Source organism: Talpa occidentalis, unplaced genomic scaffold, assembly GCF_014898055.3.
Source record: "Talpa occidentalis isolate TD23 unplaced genomic scaffold, MPIMG_talOcc4v2.1 talOcc4.7, whole genome shotgun sequence".
In the NCBI taxonomy this organism is placed as follows: Eukaryota; Metazoa; Chordata; class Mammalia; order Eulipotyphla; family Talpidae; genus Talpa; species Talpa occidentalis.
The window spans coordinates 126753333-126779768 of NW_023605083.1; the positions used below are offsets into that span (position 1 = coordinate 126753333).

The 26436-nt window shown below is 45.1% G+C and overlaps 1 protein-coding gene across 1 annotated transcript in view; it reads right to left on the bottom strand.

The window, feature by feature from the left end:
- PRKCA (protein kinase C alpha) overlaps positions 1-25104 on the bottom strand; it is a 339371-nt gene extending 314267 nt beyond the window's left edge. Inside the window, exons 1-2 of the mRNA XM_037493515.2 lie at positions 24912-25104; positions 22108-22139 (exon numbers count right to left, since the gene is read on the bottom strand). Coding sequence (XP_037349412.2) covers positions 22108-22139; positions 24912-25084 — 205 coding nt within the window. The 5' untranslated portion in view covers positions 25085-25104. The remainder of the gene's footprint in view (positions 1-22107; positions 22140-24911) is intronic.
- Between the last annotated feature and the right edge of the window lie 1332 nt (positions 25105-26436).

Sequence of the window (26436 nt, forward strand, 5' to 3'; positions counted from 1 at the left end):
TCAGGGTGCCTCCTGTTCATCTTTCAAGTTCTGACTTAAATGTCATGTCCTTATAGAAGCTTTCTGTCTTGCAGGTTGGGTGAGGTGTCACTAATACTCATTTCCACATCAGAACTACTTCTCATTTGACAGAATCAATTTTATCATAGTGGTTTGATTTATCTTCCCACTAGGCTGTGAGCACTATAAAGGACATATTGTTTGATATTTTATCACGTACACCAAAGAAAGGGCTTGGCACCCAGAAGGTACTCAAATTCTTTCAACAAATCAAGCTCTCCCCATGGTTCAGGAATCCTCAGTGAAAGTGGGAGAGCTGCTTAAAGTCACTAGTAAATGAATGCAAATTAAAACAACCGCAAACCAATGTCTGGCTTAATAGGTAATTTGTTTTTAATAATACATGGCATCTGGAAAGATGAAACGTGTGCTTTGGGTAAAATGAAATTTAACCCCTCTGAAGGTAATACGATATGGATCAAGAGTCTTAAAAAAGTCTCATACTGTGGAGTCTAGTAATCTCACTTCTAGGAATATATCCTAATTCTAAAGTACTGATGCACAAGCACATTTCTCACAGCTTTGCTCACTGTGAAAAGTGGAAGGTCAACATCTAGTGAAAATGGGAAGAGACAGTCTATACAGTTGAGCATCACACACTGTGTTTTCAAATACTGAATGCAGGAAGTGACCCAATGTACGCTTTTTGAAAAAATACCACTTCCTAACATACCACTTACCTTACGAGCCACCCCTGAGTATACACTTCCAGGGCACTAAGTGCATCCACACTGTTCTGCAGCCACGGCCACCGGCCCTATTCAGAGCACATTCATTCCCCCAAACGGAATTACCCATTAAACACATACTATGTTCCTCCCTCCTCCCCGCCCCAGGAACTCGCCATTCTACTCTCTGCTCTACAGAGTGGACTATCTACGCACTTCACGTAAGTGGAATCAGCAGTACTTGTCCTTTTGTGACACGCTTCTTGCATTTAACATAATGTCTTTGGCGTTTATTCACATTGCAACATGGCCAAATGCCCTTCCTCTTTAAGGCTGAGTAATATTCCACTGAGAACTACACATCTCATTCATTATTCATCTACTGATAACACTTGGCTGCTTCAAACTTTTGGTCGCTGAATAAAGCCACCACGAAGGTCGACGTACAGAGCTCTGCTCACGAACCTGGTTTTGAATCTTTTGAGGGATGTAACCAGAAGTAAAGCTGCTGCCTCAGAGGGAACTCCTATGTTCCTTTTTTGTTGAGAAACAGTCCTAACATGTCCCACATTGGCCGCTCCATTTTACATTCCCACCCGCAGTGCCCAGGAGTCCCAATTTCACCACATCCTCCCCAACACTTGTTCTTCTGTTATCTCCCTAACAGCCATCCCGATGGATGTGACGTGGTATCTCCATGGCTTTCTTGAACACTTCCCTAGTGACTGTTGATAATGAGTATCTTTTCATGTGCTTATTGACCATTTGCATATCTTTGAAAAAATGTTTGTTCAACTCCTTTGTCCATTTTTTTTTAAATTGGATTGTTTGTCACAATATATTCTTAGAGGAAGAAAGCCAGATCTAAAAATGCACATAATTTTTAATACATAAGAAAATGTGCATCTATATAGAAACACTTCATTAAAAGGATATACAACAAAGAGTAACAGAGATTGAATTCTGGATGGGAAGAATTAATTTTTCTTTATACTGTATGTGCAATTGCTTCTAAAAAGCATACACATGTTTATAGAAACAGGGGGAAAGGGGCATCAGAAGCAATTTTATAAACCTGAATCCCATCACAAAGTTAAGGTTTCCATGAAGAGCACCAATTAAGTTTCTGAAGTTCATCTCCAGTAGGAAGAAAGGTTCACTCTACTTCTGCCATGTCCTGTCTGCCAGGGCATGGGACAGAGGCCAGTGTCTGGCAGGGGCGGGTAGGGGCAGGAGTTGCTGCTCATATTGGCCAGTATACTGTCCCCTTTTGTTCCTTCTCAGCTCCACCCACGTAAGTAGCCCAGGCTCCCACCTCTCAGCCAGCAAGCAAGTTCAGGCCACAGGAGAATAAAAGAAGAAATGTTCTCCTTACAGAACATAAGCACTAGTTCAAATAAGATGACCCTATGAACAACTGACAAAGAACAGGATTATATTAAAACTGAGTGACCACACACCTTCAACCATGTTAATGTAGGCTCGTCTCATACTGCCCGTTATTCAGACTGGACCACTTAATCCTGAACCATCCAGCAGAAATACCTTGAGAATTCATACTGTAACCAGAACACAGGGAAAGACTGGGGGTTTGGGGAAATACTTTTCGACTTGTGGGAACCCAAGTCTGTTAAAAACCACGTATTTTAGTTTGTTAGAATCTCTGTTAGGCCAACCTCGTATATTTTAGAATTATTTGTAACAAAATTCATTCATTCTTCCCATCCAGAAATCATCTTTGTTAATCTTGTTGTATACTCTTTCAATAAAGTGTTTCTACATAGAAGCGTATTTTCTTACATATTAAAAATTCTTGATGTAGACTCTATCTCCATGCTGGTGTCTCCTGAAGAGCAACATCGCTGCAGGTTTAGAAAGTAAGTCTGACTTTTTTTGTTACCTAAATAAAGAAGACTTAAGTCTCCTTAAAAGAGCCAGATTCATAAATCAGAACCCTTAAAAATGCCAGGAACCTGTCGTAGTCCTCACAGAAAAAGAATGGTGTTGTTTGGATGCCAGTCAACGGTTTTAATGCCAATGTCCTCTTCCCACAACAAACCCCACAGCAGAGGCTGTGGGGAAAAAGAACAATCTATTAAAATAAGTGCCTAAACAAGACAGGGTATGTGTACTTTGCATTGTCTTTAAGACACTTGGCTCTACCAAAGGTGGTCATATTCCAACACCACAGCCGTGAGAAATCTCCTTCACGGGAATGGAAAACAGAGGTGGCAAGAAGTCAACCAACTATAATCCCATGTTCCAACCCTCCCAATGAAAAGCCGCTGTGTGACACTCCAGGCTCCTCCCAAGCTTCTAAAGGAGGCAGCCTCAGGCTCTAGATGCTGAGATCCAACAAGACTGGCAAGGTCCCCTCACCCGCTCGTAGCCGACACATATGGCACAAAAGAAGCAAACCTCTGTTAAGTTACTGAGATTTGGGATTTGTGTTGCTCTAAGACATAACCTCAGCAATCCTAACATGAAAGCGTAAGGATATTAAATTCACCACGTGGCATCAACCACATGAGAGGGAATAGCAAGAACAGGTGGGGGTCTTCAGAGGTTAAAGGGGAGAGATTCAAAGGGCCCCCAGCTCAGGAAAGTGGGTCATGGAAGGCCAAGAGGACTGGTAGGAGGACAGGAAGCAAGGGACACAGTCTTTCAATGGGAACAAAGCTGAGAGTCATACACCCAGACACTCTTCCTCCAAAACCCAAGTCCAAGAAGCAGGAGCTATGATTCCAACCTATTGTGACAGTCCATCTGTACATATCACCCACGAAATGCTAACTAGAACTTATCCTCAGAGCTGCCTTTACTTAGAACATCTTAGCCATGCCTCCTTCCTTGTTAATTTATGGAGCTGCTGGCCAGGGATTAAGACCATGAAGCAGTTACTACAACGGAAAATTCTTCAGAAGTAACAGAAATAAACAGTCTACTTGCAGGGAGCTCAGGCACAAGCAGACACATGCTCTGTTCCTTCCTACCAGGATCCCCAAGAGCCAGAACCCATCAATCCTACTAACCCAGCCTCACCCCACACCCTGGTGAGTCCATCATTTTTCCCTTTGCTGTTTATGTATAAAATCCGGTAATCTAGTTAACAGCAGAGCACATGACCCTCCAAATACCCTTTCCCTGCTATCATCCTGAGACCCTTTTAACAAAATACTCAAAAATGGAATTGAGTCTCTTAATAGAATATTCCAGCTTAATAAAATCTCTCAAACACCGACAAATGCTTGCTTGCCTACTGATCCGTTTTATCTCTTCTGATAGGATGAGCAGATACTACAGCTGTAACTGGAAAAATAAGAAATGCTTTTACTGACCTATACAAATGTCCTGCCTGAGTAAATACAGGTGGGCCTGATACTTCTGCATCATGCAGATTATCTGAGGACCATTTCTCTTCCCAGCTGTTTCCTTCAGTATTAATACTCAAGAGAAGCAGAGAGAAGGGGTCGAGAGAGACTAGCTGAGTGAAGACGGAGTGTTGAATGTGTGAAAATTTGACAATGTTTTCAAAAGTAAGAAATATCAATGCTATCCCTTTTCTCAGGAAAGCAGGGTAACATTTCCAAACTGGGGGCTTGAAGACATCCCCAGGGGGCCACAGACACAAAGAAAATGCGTAGGAAGAAGTGCCCTGCCTTGCCAGGGGCTACAGTAATTGAGCCACTCAGTGACTGCCAGGTAAGGGGCGCTCAGAAAGCTGCTGTCTCCATTTCCTTTAGTCTTTGCCCCGTGACACTCAAACTCCACTCCCAACAGGCTACCAGCACAAGTCCTCCCTGCTCCCTTCCTACAGCCTTCCTACACCAAGGCCCCCCTGGTTTCATTCCTTCATTTCATCCCCACTTCCCTCTTTTGCAGGCCCATCTCCTCTCTGCAGCCAGGTTCTACCACACTTACTGTCCTGACCCTCTCTTTTCAGGGTGCCCTCCCTGGGGCATGCTCATCCCTGCCATTCATTCAATTCCACCTCAAGCAGATGACTCAGACTAGCTCTCCAGCTCTCACCACCCCACCCCCTCAGCTCCAGAGTCTAAACCCAGCTGCCTTCCTGACATTCTCCCTTCCTCCCTGAAAGCCCTGTAAGGCAGCTCTCATTCAACAGATTCAGAACCACTTTGCACATCCCCCAAACCTGGTGGCCTTCAGGCTCCCGAGCCTCAGTGAAGGGCTCCTGCAGCCTTGCCTTCAACACCTTTCCCCTTCCACATCCAATTCATCGCTGCATCCACAGATTTCACCTTCTAAACAGACCTTGGATTTGTAAGCCTCTCTACTACCACCCCAGATTCCGGAACCAAATCTCCCATCAGAATGAGGAATGGCCACTAAGCAGCTGACGAATCCACATTTAGCACTCCCCATTAGGTCTCCTTATCATAGGAGGCATGATCCTAGCTCAAGAAATTCTGATCAGAGCACCTCCTTCCTTACAACCCTTTGATGGATTCCCCTGACCCCTTAGCTACAGGACAGGTCTGTGGACCAAGGCCCAAGGCCTGCCGGGTGGCCCCGGCCACCTTCTCAGTCTTTTCTCACCCTGCTCACTCGCCATGATCCAGTAACCGAGGGCTGCTTTTTGTTGCTACAACACACAGTGCTCCCTCTTTGGGGGCCTCATATGCGCTGGTTGTCTGTCCAGAAGACCCTTTCTCCTTCAGGGTAACTCCTTTCCATGCTGCGGCTCATTTAAATGTTATTTCCTTAGGTGAGATTTCCTTGACCTGCAGACTAAGTTAGGCTCCTTGTTTCCACTGCCAATGATAACAAAGACCTATGGCCTGTCCTTTGTAATTCCATAAGCAGTCTATAATTATTTGTACAGATGATTATTGGATTAGTGGATGGGTCTATTGCTAGCAGGATTATAGCAGAGACAGTTTCAGTTTTGTTATTTCTATCTCCGGCATTAGACACAGCGCCTGGCAGATGGAGCAATACGAAAATGTATCTGCTTAATAAATAATCACCCAAAATTTTAGGCTGCATTTTGTGAAATAATGCCCCAAACTCATACTAATAACCAAGAGCTAACTATCTGATGGTTCAAATTTCAAAAAACAAGCAGTAAGGCTAGACAGATCAGAAAGGATGAATTGAAATAAAAAACGGTCATGCAAATGAAGGACACATTCATAAGTTACAGAACTGATTTCAAGTACTTGAAGGTTATACAAGAAGATACAAAAATCTAGGAATGTTTTTAAATAAACTGATTATCAAAAGTAAAACAAAGGTACTGTTTGAGCTCACTTTCAGCAAATCTTCCTTTTCTCAGCTTTAGGAGATCAAGACTTTACGAATAGTGATAAATTGGAGGTCTATTCTAAATAGAAACCCAAAATATGGACTCGGTAGATAATCAGACATAAGTCTCCACTGTCAATTCCAAGAAGCCGAGTTTGTGATGGCCACACAACACTGGACTCGGGATCAATCCAACATAAACTGACCTCAGCAGCTAAAGGGATGGATGAGCAGGCTTGCAGCAAACATGCAATTACACACTTGTGTTCTTCGAGCTGCTCCCAGCAGTTCCCAGCCTCACAGAGGGATGAAAAAGAGGAGAATCCTAGAAAGTACAGTGCTGAGGCTGAATTAATCTCTCCTTTACCTCGACCCCATTCCATGCATGGCTGAAACCTCCTCAATTCAGTGTTTGGCAGGTGTGACTACACTTGTCTTTAATATCATCCTATACCACCAGGAGATCAGACAGGAAATTAAAGCATGTCCTTACACATAGATTTTCTACAGTTGATTAAGAATGATGGAGGGACGGAAGACAACATCCAGATGCAAACTGTAAGAATATGTACCGACTCCTGAGAATTTACCTTTCAAAAGCCATTTTTGGAATGAAATATCACAAAAGACCATGTGTGAATAAACAAAACGAATCAAGATCTCAATAGTCAGGATTCAGATAATAACAACCCTCATCCATGAAAGAACCTGTGCTCAATTTGTTATAAATGCTAAGCAAGAAAACACACCGCTGTAAAGAGCTAACTTACCACGGGACCATACAAGAGGGTTCTCGATAAATGCTCAGTTTTATTCTTTTCAGCAAGTAGCACGCTGCCAGACACATAATATAGACTAATTATGAGATGAGGGATGGACGGTGGCCAGCCACAAATGCAAGTATTAGGGCTTTATCATCAAACCGTTAGTCTAAAACTTCACACAAAGACCAGCTTTAAAAGGGGGACGGGAAGAAGAGGCAGGAGAGAAAGTACTGGAAATCGTTTTAAAGGTCAAATGTGCACAAATAGGATTTGTGCATGCAAAAGTATGCAGCCTTATAAACTCAAAGTAATCCGAGAGCTCTATCTAGCTCAAAGGATTGTAAGCAGGCCTCCAAAAAAAAAAAAAAAAAAAAAAATCACAACTCCCCACCCTTTAGGGTTTTCTCTGCTCTCTTAACTGTGTTCTCCGGTTTTAGGACTACTTGCATCCTGACTTGCTGCTTGCAACGTGATTGTCCTCTCCTAGGCATTGCCGAACATAGCAACCCACACTCCCACTGGCCTCAAGCATCGCTGGGGCTCTGGCACCACATTTCAGCTTTCGTTATCATTTCTACAAAATCTAACACTGAGATCTACTTCCAGTATAATGTTATTTCCTGTCCAGATTAAAGGGAGGCGGGGAGGAGAAATGGGCACTTTGGCATGATGATTTGGGCTCACAGAGCTTTGTAGAAGGACCATGACATTAGAAGATGAGGAGATATACCAGATTTTGACTTGTAAAGTCACATAAGTTGGATAGCAAATAACATTAGCTTGGACCCAACAGATCAGAAAAATTTAACATTTACATAATGTCAAGGAATGAACGGGGCTTTTTATTTTCTTTCTTCATTCTAAATCAACTCAATTTCTGGCTTCCAGTCAATTCCCAGCAACCAATGGTTTGTTTTGCATGAAACTTCCAATATTTCAATGATATTTTTAGGAAAAATTTTTAGTACCAGATTATTTTACTCAAGACATTGTGCTTCTATGGTAGAATTAAAAGGAGGGAGAAGAAATCTACAAACACTGAGGATCGGCACGAATTTGAGCTTCCAGGGATGTTCTCTAGTCTCAGGAGATCAATAGCTAGGAGGGGACTTGGGAACTAGACAGTCTCTGAATGACAAGTACATTTGAACTTCCATGTCACTTCCAATCAACTGAGATGTAACGGCTGCTTAGACGACCGAGTTAAGAATTCTGAAGTTGAAAAAGGACCATGATTAATTAGTGCTATCTGCCAGAGCAGCTGGCAAGAACAGCATAGTTGCTAGCCTTAATAGACTCCAACTCCCCCATTACAATGATGAGGACAGGAGCCTCCGTGGATTCAAGCCAAGATTACAAGATTTTCAGTCCAGTGTTCATTTATCACATCAGAAGGTCTCTCAATTTTTAATACTTTAAGGTGTACCTATGGATGTGTTTCTTTATAAACACACTCTGGTGTGCTATATGTCTAAGTCACACATATCCAGCTATATTTTAAATTCTGGTAAAGAGTGAACAGACCTTCTAATTCATATGAACAGTCTCCTCAATAGCCAGTGTGTACTTCTGTACACAGCAAGTCCGGGAGTTGATGACCATCTATCTACACCTTCAAAGAGGAATGCATCCAATTCACCTCTCGCATGCTTATTCTCATGAACCCCAGATATACCAGTACGCAAATAACTATAAAGCTCGATTTTGACCTTGAGCTAGAAATTTAAAGACCAGAACAGAAAGACATTATGTACAGTCATGTGGGTGAAGTTTAGACATGAAATGGCTACGATTCAGTTGGCAATTCTTTCCATCACCCCAGACAGACACACACCTACACACAGACACATACCTCTCGCCCGCAGAAGTACTTGGTAAAAACTACAATTTGCATAAAGGTATAATATGAACAATGTATGTTTACAAAGGCCTCTGATAACCTAGTTTTCCACAATTAACATGCAATAGATGTTTCCATGTTGCACAGTATATACTGCAATTAACAAACCAATTTAATTAGGTTAACTGTTCTCAATTTTGGATACCTTAGCATTCCGTTGGTGTTCTTTCCACATTAATATCCTATCATCCTGCTTATAAATAAGAACTGCCAATGAGAGTATTCACTCAGTGACAATCAGCCAACACACACAGCGACCACAGACTGACCTCACCCACCCACTGTGCCTTACACCTGTGCAACTAAACAAAGAGTGGTCTGATTTGTGATGCAGGAAGACATCTTAGTGTCTGTACCATCACACGATCAGAGATACCACAGCCATACAACTGAGATTGGAAAAAACTATCTCCAAGACCAAGGGAAAAAGGAACAGTAATTAGAATCAATGTGGGATGCTGGATAAGAAAAAGGACATTAGTAAATGAACTGATGAAAAGTCAAGTAAGGTCTATAATATAATCATACACAGCACTTTTTCTGTTCTTGATAAGCATACTACAGTTATCTACTATGTTAACTTGGTGGAGGGAAGCTTGGTGAAACCTAAGGAAATTCCCTGTACCATTTTCAACTCTAATATCTAAAACCAGTTCAAAGTAAGCTCGGCACCTCATTTCTTGCAAAGGTTTGAGAAGGAGCTTGATGAGAAAACTCCAGTTAGAGCCAAGGATGGTTTAATCACTGAGTAAGATGTGGTTGGCATTAAGTCTCAGTTCACAGAACAACTGCAAGTGCCAGCTCCCTTCCCCAGAATCAAAGATTTTTTCTGGGAAAGTGAGTGGAGTTGCTTGATCAGGAAGGTAATGAGAGCAGGTGATAATTTCCATATAACAAGCACAAGGAGCAATAAAAGTGTCACACAGAAACTTCCTATCCTTAAACTCTGGCAAATTTTTTTGACATTATTTAAATCAGCAATAATTTTTTTGACTTATGAGGATTTCCTAATTTTCAAAGTCTCTAGGAGCAATAAACATGTTCAAGAGCACTGCAGTAAATTTCACCAAGGGAAAAGAAACAGGGCCATTTTCAAAGCAACTTAGAAATCCACAAGGAAAATTTCCTAAGGAATGTTTTAAAGACTTAAGTTGTATTTGGATTTAGATTGAAAATACTAGAAAAGGCATATACAAATTTCCATGTTCAATTTGTCACTTTTTATATTTTCTGTTTATTGTATCTGCATTTCCAAGATCAAAACCTCAAAACACTGAAACTATAGGAAATAAAGGTTGACTTCTATAATGGCTGCACCAATGTCCAGAGAAAACTAATTTTATGGGTGGATTTATATAGAAGGTAAAACTACCAAATAATAAACTGATTCAATTTAGTCACCATTCGAATCTTATTTAGGGGCTATTGAAAATATTACATTTGCAGATTAAAACCAAGTTATTCACACATATATACTTTTAGGTGATATGTAAAATGCAAAATTTGATATAGATCTTCAATATATGCTCAATAGTAGACCAAGAAACACAGAAGTTAGCCTGTTCTCAAAGAATCATGGTAAGAAAGTTAAAATTATCTAAAGTCAAAGATGTGTAAGTAGAGTCAGTTTTCCAACACAGGAATTTTCATCCAATACAGTCTTTGGCATATTTAACACAATATTTTAAACAAAGTCTTTCTATGTTACCAGATTGATACTCTATAAACTACAAAGAAACATACAACCCTTAGCAAACTCCCATACTTTGGAGCAAAATGCCTCATTGGTCTCTAAAAGGACTGCTATTTTTCTGAAGAAAATAAAAGGAAGCATGTCTGCTTTGTTTGCAGACTGCCTTGAGCCTTTTTAAAAGTGGTAGAGATTACCAGAACACCTACGCTCTCTGGCAATAGCACTTAATATTCAAGACTAATGTCAAGGGTTTATGAGCTACCAAGCAGCAGGACGGCATCTCAGGGGATACAGTATCTCTGAGCAGGGGTTGGAGCTGAAGATTTAGGTGGTCACACTCTTGTGGCTGGTTTACAGCCATTCACCTATTGCTTGTGACCAGTTCCACAGTTAAAACTTCAAATACCTTAGCAGCAGAGTCTCCAGTCTTTTCTTGCCTTATGTTCTAAGAAGATTGCTCTTCCCAACCACAGAATTGACCAAGGAGGTCAAGAAAGGTCAGGACTTAAGTGTATATGAATTCAGATTAACCTACATTTAAGCAAGCATGCATTTTAGTTCCTATGACTATATAAACAATATTGAATAGAGGAGTTATCCAGGTTCTTAGTCACCGAAAGCTCAGCCCATCTGACATGAATGTATTCTACCACTTGAAAAACAAAATGTTTTAAAAAAATCCTAAGAAAAAAGTTCTCCACAAAGTTCCAGGTTGTCAGGACAAAGCATATGATAGCAAATAGAACAAAAGGGGCACAATGGAAAGGCAAACAAGAGCTGAAAGTTAATGACACACTTCAGAATTCAGATAAACTAGGAGACTCCATTAATTCTCCAAAGGGTGAGTCAGCCCAGAGCAGTCTGTTCATAAATACTATCCAAGTCAGTATTGTGGACAATTTCCCCAAGTTTATGCTCAAAATTAATATCATGAAAAGCATTAGCATTACAACACATTATCATATTAACAGAAGTTAAATAAGCCCAGAGTCTCACCCAAGGAGTTATCCTTGGCTCTCTGCTACCTTCCCACTTGATCTTGATTATTCTGCAGCATTTCATCAGATTCACTTCAGACCACCACTGCAAGTTTTAAGCAAATCCAACTACCCTAGCTCCTGCCCAATAATTAATCTTTACAAAATCCTGTTTCTGCAAATCGATTTGCATCACATGAACACAGACTCAGCTCAGTATCAGCAGGTGCTGTGGTGCTTGGTGGCACAATTAAGCAAAAATAAATAAATAAAGTGTTGGGGGGAGGCAGAGGGATAAGTGGATAAGGACATGCACCTCTCAGCCATTATCCCTCCACTTGAATTTGGATCTATTGAAAAAAAGAAGCCTCATGCAGGCTTCTGAGTTACACACAAGAAATCATTGGATTTTTAAAAGGCACATATATGTGCCTTTCCCTAAGAGAAATGAAAACACAAATGTTAAACCTGTCCACGTTAATGAGTCACTCAAAGCTGAAAAAACTAATTGAAATGAAAGTGACAAAAATTGTTCTGGTGACCAAACTCAGCATGTGAAAAACTTAGATTTGCTCAAAAGATGATTTCAAAATTGGGCAAATGATTCACAACATGACTATTTCATTTTGGAACCCACCTATTAAAATTTTAAACATCCATGCCCAACTGCTTATGATTATTATAACTACATTCAGAAAGGCAATTTTTGAGACTAAGAATAAAAGCATACTTTTAAACTGCTCTTCACATTATAGTTACAAATCAAGTTGCAACGTCAAAAATTTTTTAGAAATGAATAATCTCCCTTTTTCACATTTGAGGTTATATACAGTTGCATGTATTAATTCTACGTAAGTAATTGAAGCTCATTTACTCCCATTTAACTTCGAGACAAATTCGAGTGAAAGCTAAAGAAAGCCTTTACAAGCCTAGCTTTCATGAATCAATGAGTGTTTTATTCCAATTACAACAAACAGCATCACAAATCATACTTTATTAGAAAACCTGAGGCAAGGAAGGCAAATGCAGAGATGAGTAAAAGGGATTGGCCACTTATCGGTATAGCTTCAGATACTCCAAAATTGCAATTAAAACCAGACATTAATCTGCCTGGTCTCAAAGTCCTAAGATCACAGATAAGTCACTTCTTTCCACCAGGCCTAGTAGGACAGCAGAGGCAGCTCCTCATTGGCTGGTGACATAGCATCAGTGCAAGTCAACCTCATTGTATCGCATCAACTTTTATTTCACAAATCTGAAGCCCAGACAGGAGGACATACATCATACATAGTATGTTCCAACCTGGGGCCCCAGGTTCTGCAGCACCCCCTTCCTTCCCCACACAGATTTCTGAGGGTGGCTGCAACACTTGCCTGAATTTTGCCCCATGGAGAAGGATTAACTGACCAAGAACCAGAAATTCAAACTGAATCAGCAGGCAGTTTTAAAAAACAGGAAGTGCTGGTTTAAAAACATGTAAATGTTGGGCCTCCCCAGTGGCCCAGCAGATTGAGCACCTTGCTGTGAAGCTTTCTGCAGCCTTTGCAGGGCAGGTTCGATTCCTGGCCGGCCAGGGAGATTCCCACATGGCGAGGCAGACCTCATCTGTCCAGCTCACTGCTCCCCTCAGCAGTGCTTTCAGTCCTCCTGCCTGTTCTGTTCCCAGCTCTGTCTCTGGTGAATTCTCTCACCCTCCTGCACCTCTGATTGTACCCCAGCTATTGTATAAATAAAAAATAATAATAATAAAGCTTTAAAAAAAGGCATGTAAAAATTAATATTAAAAAAACATGTAAATGTTTTATTTCTTCATTATTTCACTCCCTGATGTGTATGAGCAGATTCTGCAGAACTCCTATCACCACCAGTCATGAGGTCCCTGCCCTTAGACCCTGACACCCAGCACACTGTGGTCATCACAGATCACCTGCTTCGTCCTAAGACACCCTTGGAGGAGGGTCAAAGCAGCAGACTTTTTGAAAAATATTATCTTCCAAGCTTTAGCACGATGTATCTTCCACATGGGAATATTAATGCTTTAAATTCCTGTTACTGCAGCATTTTTCAGAAAATGAGCATAACATTTTTTTTAAAAGATCTGAGAGGAAATGTATTAGTAGAGAACTAGTATTGGGGGTGGGGGAGGGGGCATGAAGGGTATCAACATACATTTCTCCATCTTTTCTGTTTGGGATTGGGACTACCAAGACCTCAAAGAGCAAGGTCGCTCCTCCTGGTCTCTACCACCCCCTGAACGGACCAGTGACTTTCATTCCTGTCCTTTGGCTCATGCTGCTTCTCCACTTTAAAACATCTTCCCTCATGTTTCCAAGCAAAGGTTCTACGCAGCCTACAAAGTTGCATCAAAAGCCACCTCCCAGGGAGCTGAAAAGTCTCCCTCCTTTTCACATTTCACAACTACTTCATTCAGCCTTCAATGACCATGAGTTGTTTTCAAGTATGGCTTCTGTGCTAGACTCAAGCTCCCTCAGGCCAGGCTTTGCCCCATGCCCTGCAGTGCCTGGCACAACAGCCAGCACAGAAGTCCTACCGACATTCCACAGGATGTGGCATCATCTCCTGCTACAGACAGTGAGCGCATGATATTATTGCTGAGCTGGACAATCTCATTCTTCCACGCCTCCACAGCAAATTAGTGGTGCAAATGAAGTCTGACAGAGCAGAAGGAACTATGGTAGGCAGAACATGTGGGTTCACAGCAGTGAGTCTGGACCTCTCCTGCCTGGGTTTGAATCCTTGCTCCAGCTTAAAACCATGTGACCCTGTGCAAGTGTCCAAACTTCTATGCCTCAGTAAAATAGGGCTACAACAGGGATTCATACTAGCTCCATCACAGAGAGAGTGGGCCTTTTTCAGAATTGTGAGAACCACCCAAATGCAGAGTGCTTAGAACCATGCTTAAGGGCCTCCCTGGTGGTCTAGGAGTTAAATCTCAGCACTTACAGCGCTCACTGCTACAGCCTGAGTTTGATCCCTGACCAGGGAGCTACCCAGATGGCACAGCAGACCTCTCCTGTCTTGCCTGCTGCTCCCCTCAGCAGCGTATTTCAGTCAATCTGCCTGTTCTGCTCCCCTACTGGTGAATCCTCTGGTGAATCCTCTCACCCTCCAACTCCGGTCTACACCCCAGTTCTTCTACGCAAAAATTTTTTAAAAAGTGTTTAAGAGTCAGTGCTATCTGGGTGACCGTTTTTAATAGTAGTGCTTCTAGCAGAGGAAAATCTCTACATCATGCACCACACGCGACAGTACATGGGCCACCACATGCATACGAGAGAAGGGTCAGGCATGGTTTCAATGAACAGGGTAACTGACATTTACAGGAGTTAGATCACTTGTAAAGTAGGATATTGTTCTCAGAATTCAACTGTTAACTGTATTCTCCTACCCCACTTCCCATCCAAGTTTGACCAATTTAGATCTAAACTTATTTATCACACACCATCATGTCCCCTATTTCTACTCTCATTTCTTAACTACCTATTGGAATCACCCAGACAAAGGGCGTTATGCCCCCAAATACCAAACTGTGCATCTCGGGGGGAAGCACAGCAAGTACAGGCACTGAAGATGCTGGGCCTTCATGTTCATCTTACTTTGTGAACTTGCTTTTAAATAATTCTCATCTTATGCTGACAATCAAATCATTCTTCATTCCATTCTTGACAGAGATCTATTTCCAGAAACCATTTTCCCCTTTGTATAATTTAATAGAGGGTTTTTTTTTTAATGCAACTACAGCGATTTCAACTAGATTGGCCTGTTAATATGGTGCCAATACTGAGATGTTCATGTCTCAGGTTAGTCTAATATGTGGTTTCTCGGTTTGGTAGCAAACAAGACCTGAAATAAAGGGTTTCTCATGGAAATTCTGACAAGCAGATGAGGACAGTACAGCCTTCTGTCACCAAGAAGTGTTTGAGTATTTCCCTTAAAGGCATCATTCTTTCCTAATATAAATCCAGGCTTTGTAAGAACCAACAAGTTTCCATTTGGCTCTGAAAAGTGTTTTCTGCAGAACTGTCCAAATCTGAACCCATGCTCCACCCCAGCAGCCTGGGATGTGCCTTGGTACTCTGGATTCCAAAATGGGCACAGTGGCCTATTTTGAATGGGGTGTTTCTGGAATCAAAGTAAATAAAATGTGAATACACCCTAAATGCCTAGCAGCAACTAACATTAGTTTGCAGCATCAAACATGAGCTTTGCTTTCCTTTCAATGGAGTAAAATCTTGAAAGCAATTGTAATTTAGTTATAGCCATTCTGCTCTACCACTTGTATTGCCACTTACTTGTTTCATCTTATATATCAAGGCACAAGAAACTTTCAGGTGCAAGAAGTTTAAAAATACCACAATCGTTGAAGTTGAACTGCGACTCCCTCTGGAACATGACAATCTGACTTCAGCCATTAGCGATCTCACAGTAAAATTAAACCTTTAAATGACAATACCAAGCACGTGTGCTAAGAGCTGGCTTTAATTTTGCACCCTATACCCAAGGCGTTTCCCTGCTCTTGCTGTGGCCCATAAATAAGTTCTTGATTTATTTATGGCAACAAAATTCATTTCTGATGCCTGGATACTTTTCTAAAGATAGAAGGCACATTAAGTGGTTTATTCCTACTGTACTTATTTATTAGGTTTAGTATTACATAGAATTTATTGTAGATATGAATTAGAATTTCCTGCTCCCATATTTTGAGTGCTTAGCTTAAGAAAGTGCTTTTTAAGCCATCTAAGGATCTAGCCTAGTTGAATTATAAACTAAGTGAAAATATATGGTAGGCAGGCAGAAGTCACTAATCCTCCTGTTTCTAGCCTTTCATATCCTATTTCTTCCAGTGTTTATATAACCATACACCCAGAAAATATTTACATAGTGCCTACTGAGCCACAGGCATGACATTCAACAGTGGAGACACAGAACTAAGACTCTGTCCTTGTTCTCAAGGCTGGCCGAGCAAACAGATACGGGTATGTGTGTGGGACCGAGGGCCAGGCGCACACGCTGAACGGCAAGGAGAATGGAAATGGCCTGCGAGAAACTTCAGGCTAAGACTCACAGGTGAAACAGGAACCGTCTGGGAGAGATAGGGCTGGAGAAAGAACTGAAGACAAACCACTTTCTGGGAAACTCTTTCAGAATGACTGGAGCATGGGAAGAAAAACTGAGTCTGAAAAAGCCAGGCAGGGAATTTAAGAGACAAAACATCCTGCCAGGAGCTGGATTTCAACCTGCTAGGGAAGCTCTGCACTTAATGGTACTTAGAAAACAATACAGTGACCCTGAGAAGGTGGGGTTTAGGGCCGTCTACATTCACACGGTCAAAATTCTGAGTAGAACTTCTAGCTGGCCTTTCCTAGCAGCGGGTTCCACGTCCACAGCTGGTTGAATCCATGAAGGCACAACCTTCAAATAAAAATAAAAGAGGAAACCCAGAGAAAACCCACCTTGTGATCCAGGCCCACCAGAACTGAGCCCTGTCCTGTCCTGACACAGGACGCCCTTGAGGATGGTCCTGCGGCCCTGTGACCTCTGTGACCACAACTAAGTGGACCCAAGCAGTTCAAACCCAGGTTGCTGAAAGATCAAATGTACTCTGGGAAAAGGAAAACAAGTGGACAAGCTAAGAGCTAATGTGGCTAAAAAGCTTCTATTTGAATCACAACACCAGGCGACAAATACTTAGAGGGTTGCACATCATTTGATCATAAAGTTAAAAAAACAAACATCAGACCCATCTGCAAAAAAAAAAATACTGACTAGGTTTCTGCTGTCTTGTGGGATGAGCAGACTGCTCCCTACACTGTACCCTCTGCTCCTGCAGAGCTGTGTGTGAACACAACAACTTTCACTGAACGAACTTAGCGAGTCAGTGGTGATTTGGAAAAATTAAACGGAAATCACTCATAACAAGGATAAACCACCAAGCGGGAATAACCAGCACTAGTTTTGTCCATGTGACCTTACCTTCTAACAAGGATTAATGCATTTTATGGAGAAAAGGATTGAAGAGCAAAGCTCTTCAATAACTACCCTTTTCTATTGTTTTTAAGGCATTCATTTCACGTTTGAGACTGGAACAATGCTTTCATGTGACCATCGTGGAAAACCTCCAGAGTTTCCAAATATATCGCTCTTCCACGGGCTCTTTTGGAACTTTCTTAGCAACTCCATCAGTTCATCTACAATTAACATGGCTTCTAATTGGGGGTGGCTAACCAATGAGAAGTGGGGTACCAAGAAGTGACCTCTGTTTTGGAGACAAAGAATGACTGGAAGTCCTGGGGTCAACTCTGAAAAACGAGCGGCCAGTTCCCAAGTTTAGTCGTGGCTCATCTGGTTCAAGAAATATCAATACGTCAGAGAAACCCCACCTCGCGATCCAGGCCCACCAGAACTGAGCCCTGTCCCGTCCTGACACAGGACGTCCTTGAGGGTGGTCCTGTGACCTCTGGCAAGAATAACTACTCATCCTCCCCTGGAGAGGCTGTCCCGATGACTCTCTTTCTGGTAGAGGCCACCCTCCTGCAAATTGGCCTAATTTTCCAGGAGTCCTTAGGTCAGACAGCCATCTTCTCCCCTCAAACATTAACTCTCATTCTCACAGGATGAACACAAATGCCATCCTGCGCAGGGTTGCTGACGGGAGCAACTACCTGAAACAGGCCTTCCAAATGGGGCGTCATCAACCCAAGGGGAGGGAGCCCAGTTTTTGCCTTAACACAAAACCAGAGCTTCAGCTTTGCCTTAACACAAAACCAGCGCGTGGTGTATACTCAGCAGGGAGCTGGCTCAGGATCCCTGCCTGAAGCCTGTCAGTGACCAAATCCCCTGAGGCCTCTCAAACACCCAGTGCTGCTCCTTCTGTGCCAACCGTCTCCTGTTGGTGGCGGCTACTGGTGGGGATTAATTCTGATGCTACCTTTTAGGGGAGCTTCGTCAGAGAGCCCAGGTGAGTAGTACATTCTAATTTGTGACCTTCAACAAGGACAGAAAACACAGCTACAGACACAGACGACAGAAGAAGCCGGCCTGTGAATAAGAAACTGTCCCTGTCACAGTCACTGCAGACGTCTGTGAGGGTCTGGCTGTGAGGAGGGGACGTGGGCAAGGCTGATTCCCTCTCCCAGCAGTGCTACGCGTGGCCAGAACACCTGAGAAGCTCGCTCATTCTGTTTTACATGTTCGTGATGGCATTTGGAAGCAGGACAAACCAACTGGTGACAGGTGCAGATCACAACTTCATTAATGACCTGGCCAGACAAGCCTGCTTTCCTTCCTCCCTTAACTTTCTCTGGGGAAAAAAAAGATGGGCCAGGACCCGCTCTGGGCTGTCCTCCCTAAGCACTCGGGGGGTCAAGCGCAGAGAACATTAAACATCAAAGGCCTGTCTGTTTGCAGGTCTTTTCAGAGCAACAAAGGCACAAGCTGTGTTCAGCTCCAGAACCTTAGGAAAGTGGTACCCGACTTCCAGACCCAGGCTACGGCCTTCTCTCCCATCCTCAGTGTGAGGCCCGTGGCTTCCTGTTCTCACTGCAGGGTCCTCTTAGGCTACCTGCTCTGGTAGCGTCAGTTCTCAGTGCTGTACACCTGTACTGTACCTGAGAGCGGCAGCCTGTCCACAAAGGCCCACTAAGTGGGAGTGAGAATGCCCTGTGACCTGTCAGGAACGTTTCCTGCTTCCATTTCTGTTAAATCTTGAAGAAGGGAAGAAGTAGGAGATAACTTCACATGCTTGCTAAGTGTAATGCTTCCTAAGTGGCCGAGATGACAAACCCAGTACATCAGGGACTAAAACTCAGTATCTCTTTGGTCTTTCGGTTCTTACTTTACATTTACCATATAAGGTTAGGGTTAAGGCTGTGTTACTCTGTGAACAGGAGACTCACCCGGGGCAGACACACCTCTCGCGTCAGAAAGGATGCTTATCTACAGACACTTCAGCCACTGACCAAGACAACTCACTACAGGTAAGAGCTAGAATATGCCGTCTCCACTAGGGGACAGAACCCCTGGATGAGGACTACAGAAGGGCCGTCTGTAACTGCCATGGCCAGTGGGTGGTTCATCAAGAGCCAGGAGGAGAATCGGTTCTTCTCCAGAATGAGAATAGGACTCTAGCAAAACCAACAGAAAACTGGGAAACATTAAAAGAATATATCCTAACACAGTCAGGTGTTCAACTAATTGCCAGGAGTATGGCAAAACAGGCAACCATGGATTAACCATTTATGGATTAACAAGCAGGGTCTTGAGCTGACACATCCTTCTTAAGTTACAACAGGAAGATGCGATGAATTAGCATGGCCTACTCAGCATGCTAAACACAAAGTAACTAACTGATAGCACGTTCCAGAAAGACTTCTATTTGAAGTGGTTTCTGTAAATGAGAATTTGTCAATGCAGGAGGGAAACTCATTTAAAGAGGTCTGAGGTTTAATCACCAGTGTCAAGGGTAGGACATAAAGCACATAATCGCTGCTCTCATTTCTGGTTTGTAAATCCTGAACCTCAAATATTAGGTAAGGTAAGGCGATTCACAGAATACCAACAGCTAAAACAACTGTTCAGGAAGTAGAGATTGAAAAAGAGGGCCCTTTTCACCTACCAACACAAAAATGTAAAGAATTTTTATTATTCCAAAGCAGTAAGAGGTAAAGGTAAGGGGTACTCTCATGTTAATACTGAAAATGTAAATGGAAACCTTTTGGGGAGCAACTTATCTGTACTCATTAAAATTTTAAGTGCATATAGACATTCTTCCAGGGAACTATTGTAGAAATAGCTATTCTTGTGCCCAAGTATATCATCGACAGCAATATCTGTACTAATAAGAACTTAGAAGCAATTAAAATACCCAGCAATAGAGTGTGGGCAAATTCGCTCTCTTCACACACGCAAACACTAAGTAGAAGAAGGTAGAACTGATGTTTGGCCACTACCACTACACTCAAGTTGAGTGAAAATAAGTGGCAGAAAGCATTTTTAAAAAATAGGTCAATTTTTAAAATCAAAATACATGTGAACGAATGCACAGATGTCTTGTTATCCTGGAGGACAGAAGAAGTATGTAATTTTACTCTATGTAGTGTTTTCCAATTTTTATATCACCTTTATAACTTAGCTAAAAGGAAGTTATGCTGACTGCTGACGTATAGCTATGAATCTGCTAATCCTCTAAAAAGTCAAGAGATAGATGCTCTGGGGGAACCGAGGCAGACCACCCCTTGTTGCTTAAGAACACGCCTACTCTGAATCTATAGCTCCTGATTTCACCAACAAGATCTACCAGATGAGCAGGTCTAAAAGGGACTTTACTCTGAATACTCTTTATGCAGAAAATGGCAGTTTTTAAAGTAACAGACCCACTTTCTCCTGGAAAAGTACTTAGAAAATTTAGTAACTATTTCTCTTATAATTTTCCATAGATGCCCACCCAAACATTATAAAAAATAGTAGACATGAATCAGGCTCACCCAGAATCCCAAGTTTACAGCTTTCAGCTTCCTAAAATCGAGTTCAAGCAGGGGTCCAAACTTTGCTGATAAAGTTCTGGTCCACAGCTTGGAGAACTGAGGCCTATATACCTCCTTTCATCTCTTATGAAGAGACTGGTACAACACAACTTTTTTTGTTGTTTAAGGAAAAAGACTTTGATAACAAAATATAGCCCTCAAAATTTATTAAATAGAGAGTTTCTAATGCCCTCTGAAAAAGGTAGAGTATTAATGAATAATTATGGACATAGAAGGACACCAAGACACCTCCACCTAAAAATACATTGAGAAAATGGATCTAAGGAACAAGTTGAAGAATGTTTTCAAAGGTAACCAACTTACTAGCACAATTTTGAAGTTATAAAAAGTACATACACTGTCTCTCTCGAGTAAAGCGCCTAATATTAAACAGTGTTAGGATAATATCTTCCAGGATAGAATGTACTTTCCACTTGCCCTAATAATAAACCTATGCCCAGATGGGAAATGTAACCAGAACTAAACAAACATAATATAGACAGAGCAGAAGTGCCAGAAGGTGAGCTCGCGAACCCAAGATGCCTTCAGAAGCTAAGAAGTGTTTTTCAAAACGTTTCAACAAACAGTAAAAAGGTTAGCTGTTTGATGTGTGTGAAGCGCAAGGGCAGATCAGAGAAGGAAACTAATGGATTTCTATCTGGAGGCACTGGATAGTATCAGATGTTGTCGCATATTTAAGTTGAAGGAAGAAATGTGCCTCTTACTACAATACCCAGTCATTATCAAGTCATCTACATAACATTGAAATGTGCATGCCTTGTTCTGGATGACAATCTGTAATCAAAAAAAAAAAAAAATTACGAGAATGATGCATGGCCTAAAATTAGTTACAATGAGTCCAACCCAATGCACAGGTAAGAGATGAACAAAACCAGAGGAAGAACAAGAAAAGCCACGCGAATACAAAGTGATTCCATTCCACCCCCTCCCCACCCCGAACACCCACACAAAGACAGCAGTTTCTGACAAGAATGTTCTTGGCAAAAAATAAAATTACAGGCAAGTCTTTTTTTCCTAATGAGAAAAAGGCAGTTCTAGATGCAGATTACTAGGCAATACCATCTGATTTTTTTTTTTTAGACCCAAATTTGCAGGCCTGATTCAGAAATATTATCTAAATTTTTTGGATCACAAAGATGACTGGAAATACTGTTTCTGTTTGGAATGCTCATTTCTTGTTGTACTTGGAAATAAAATCCAAGGTGGCAGCTTACCTTGGCACTGGAAGCCTTGTTTCCCAAACCCCCTGAAAAACAAACAAAAACAAAATATCGTAACATATTTTGTGCTGGATATATCTGCAGCCAGTTAGGTAACAAAGTATTCTACAGAGGTAAGGTTTATACACGAACCCCAATGCTTAGATAGGGAAAACACCCCCAAAACAGCTAAGCAGAGACACCAAATTCCATTTTGAAAAATCTGGCCTCCAAAGGTTTACTAAACTATTTCAGTGTATCAGGGTTCTTTCCAATGTTTTATGACTCCGGATATTGATGCTTAAATTGTAAGAACAAGAGTGTATCTGTGAAACTGTTGGTTATAATATTCACATAACAAGAAGGATCTTAGGGTAAAGTAAAAAGTGGCTTAATTTGGTCCCTAAATGTTATAGAGCAACCCCGAGACTGAGTGAAAATGTTTTCTCCCTAAAGAGAACTAAAAAGGAGCTTCATTTGTTATGAATTTATTTAAAATGTGTCTAGAAATTGCCAAACAGCACCACTCATCGTTCAATTTTGGCTTAAAGGAACCAGATTTTACAAAGTGTCATTCTCATTGTTTGCATTTGAGATTATCATGACCTAATTTTTACTGAGAACCAAGAGCATTCAAAGCACATACACAGGCTATTTTATTCTTGTAAAATAGAGAATTTACTCTGAGCCTTGAACCCTGAAGTGGACATTAAATTGCAACACTGTTCCACTAGGATAAACTGCATTAAAATTCTCAGAAGGTTATTAGTCCTTTACATAGCATTTTAATTTACAAAGCAAAGCACCTCATGTAACTCAGTTGCTCCCACCCACCCACCCCCAAAAATACATGTACACCCAGACATTGTTTTGCATGATCAGTGCTTTCGTATTTAAGTCACACCTGGAAGTCAAGACCCCAGAGGAAATCAAACTGAAAAATTAAATCAAACTGAAAAATTAAAACCACGCCTAAACCATCCTGGTTGAAGGCTTCCTTGGCACTTCCAAGTGGCTGTTATACAATTAAATGGAGAAGTGTTTCAGGGATCGCTCAGGGAGCAAGAAGAAGAGACAGCATTTTCCACCTCACGTTACACCTGGTGACCGCCTGGGCCTGATCAGCTCACCAGGGCCTGATCCTTCAGGGCAACTGACAGTGGAAAGTCCCTTTTCTAACTTACCGTCTTCCTGCAAAAGTAATCAGCAAGTCTGCTCCCTTTTCATAGACTCTCACAGTTAACACGGGAGGCTGAGACCTCACCTTAACTAAATGCCGTACCCTCTTTGGCCTGATGCTCCAAGAACTTATTTTAAATGGCCTCATCTACAGTTACCCACTCCTTTGAGTACAACTGCTTTGCCTGCTGACTACCTGGGCGGGAATCAATTCACCGAGGTGGCTGTGCTTTTCTTAAGCGTCCTTGCCAGTGATTTCTAAAAAGGAAAAATTAAGCACCTTATTAGCACTTTTGAGGCACTTGCCCTTAGGGATGACTTTTCCCGGGTGTGATGCATTCCTATAGAGCCATCAGCAAAGGGAAAAGAAAGCACCTTATTAGCACCTTGTGGGATTTGCCCGTAAAGAGGATTTCCCCAGATGGGGTGGCTTCGGAGAGCCATCCATAAAGGAAAAATTAAACCCTTTATTAGTTCCTCCTGGGATTGGCCCTCATGATTTTCCCCAGGTGTGGTGGATCCAGACCGCCTGCCATACCTTCCCCCCAAGTGCCCAACAAGCCACACGGTGGCAAACAGCCCGCTGGGGCAGGGCTGGCTCTGGGGCACTGTCACCAGGTCCAGGAGAGGCTGAACCGGGGAGCCCTCCCACAGCTGACTTAGCTGCCTACTGCACAGCAAGAGGTGAAAGTGGCAAGATGTCCGGACGAGCCACGATTGCTCCTGGAAGCCCCGGCGCGCGCGAGAGAGGGACACCTGGCGGTCCCTCAGCTCCCATCTGCTAAACTTTTCTTGGGGTGCGGGGAGGGGCGCTCCTGGACTTTACGGACCGTCCGCCACAGCCAGAGATCTGTCAAAAATCAACTTTACTCCGTTTTACAGGGTTCAGGGAGCCCATGAAGTTCATCCATCGATCCAGTCCCCCCAAACCCCTGCCTGGTTGACAGCACCTGCTCCACTGGACGGCACCTGCGCTCTGGCACCTCCAGCCCTTACAGCGTTTCTTAACTGAGGCCTCTGTCCTCGCCCGCGGGGTGACGGGTCTAATCTAACTCGACAGGGTTATTTTAAATGACTCTCTGCCCTGCTGCCATTTGCTGCTGCCTGAACTCCCCTCCCCCACCGCGAGCTTGCAACAGTTTGCAGCCTCGCCACTCTCCGGGCTCCCCCAGAAAAGTCAGTGTCCGGGTGCCCGGCAGCTGCAGCTGCAGCAGGCGGGGGGCCCCGGGGCCCGGCCGCGCCCCAGCCCGACGGGACGCGCCCGCCCGGCCCCCCGAGAGCGCCCGGCCCCGCGCGCGGCAACTTGGACCGCGCCGCGCGCCCCGCGCCCCGCGCCTCCGGGCGTCTTTCTCGGGAGACGGCCCCCCGATCCCCCTTTCTGCCATGCCCCGGGCTCGCACCCCGCCAGCCGGGTCCGCCGCCAGCGCGCCCGGGGTGGGGGCGCCTCCCCCGGCAGGGGGTGTGCGCGGCGCCCGCCCAGCCCGCCGCGGCTGTCACTGGAGCTCCGCGCCCGCCGCTCCCCAAGTTCGCGGTGAGTCAGCCCGGGAGGGGCGCGCCCGGGGTGGGGGGCCGGGGTCCCGGGCGGGGTCCCGGGCGGGGGCGGGGGCGGGGGCGGGGCCGCCGCGGGCCCGCGCACCTACCAGATGAAGTCGGTGCAGTGGCTGCAGAAGGTGGGCTGCTTGAAGAAGCGCGCGATGAATTTGTGGTTCTTCACCTCGTGCACGTTCTTCTGCCTCAGCGCCCCTTTGCGGGCGAAGCGGTTGGCCACGTCCTGGGGCGCCGCGGAGTCGTTGGCCGGGAACACGTCGGCCATGGTCCCGCCGTGCGGGCCGGGCCGGGGCGCGGGCCGGGGCCGGGGCGGGCGGGCCGGGGCGCGGCGGGCGGAGTCGCGCGGGAGCCGGAGCCGGAGCCGCTGCTGCCGCCCGGGCTCTGACAGCGGCGCCGGCGCTCGCGCTTCCTACTCGCGCGGCAGAGGCGGCCCGAAGCGGCGCCGCCCACCGCGCATGCCCCGACAGCGAGGCGCGGCGGGGGCGCGCGGGCGGGGGCGCGCGGGCGGGGGCGCGCGGGCGGGGGCGCGCGGGCGGGGGCGCGCGGGCGGGGGCGCGCGGGCGGGGGCGCGCGGGCGGGGGCGCGCGGCGCGGAGTCGGGAGGACGCGGGCGCCGCGGGAGCCGCCGGGGAAAGCCCAGGGGAAGGCGGCGGCCCGGGGAGGGGCCGGCCTGAATGTGGGAGCGGGGCGGGCGCCGGGAGGCGTCTCCTCCGCCGCCTCTTCCCTGCCTCCCTCCCCGCCCCCGCTCCCCTTACCCGCCCCCGCTCCCCTCCCCTCCTCGGGAACTCGCCCTGGTCCCCTCCCTTCCCCGCCCCCCCCGCTCCCCTCTCCTCCCCCCTCCCCTCCCCCCCGCTCCCCTCCCCTTCCCTTCCTTGGCCCCCTCCCTTCCCGGGTCCCCTCCCCTCCCTGACTCCCCTCCCTCCCACCCTCCCCTCCCCTCCTCCCCTCCCCTTCTCCCCTCCCCTCCCCTCCTCTCCCCTCCCCTCCCCTCCCCGGCCTCCCCTCCCCTTCCTTGGCCCCCTCCCCTCCCCTCTGATCCCCTCCCCTCCCTGACTCCCCTCCCCGGCTGCCCTGCCCGCTCCTCCCCTCCCCTCCCCTCCCCTCCCCGGCTCCACTCCCCTGTTCTCCCCTCCCCTCCCCTCCCCTCCCGCCTCCTCTTCCGCTCCCCGCGCTCGCCCCGCTACCTCCTCCCACTCCCGCGCGCGCGCCCGGCTCCCCTTCCCCTCCCGGCCCCACGAGGACCCCCAGCATCCCGGACGGGGCTCCGCGACACCCCAGTCCGACGCGCGCGGGGCTCCCGGCCCTTCGCCCGCGCAGCCCCATCCCGGGCTTGCAGCGCCGCCGGGTTTCCAAGGCGCGACGCCCGCGTTTTGCACCCCGTTTGGAGGCGGACTGAAAGGTCAAGGGCTCGGGGGTCACCCCCATCGCCGACGCCCTAAAACGCCCACCCCTGAGCTGCGCGCGGCAGACGGTCGGAGGAAGCGCGCGGCTGTCAGTCGTGAACTCTGACCCTTTCACCTGCCTCCCGCCGGCGACCTGCCTTTCACCTGCGTCTTGTGCGCACCTGTCGCTCGTGGGTAGGATGGAGAAAGGGCTTGTGCTTGTCACTTATCCCGCT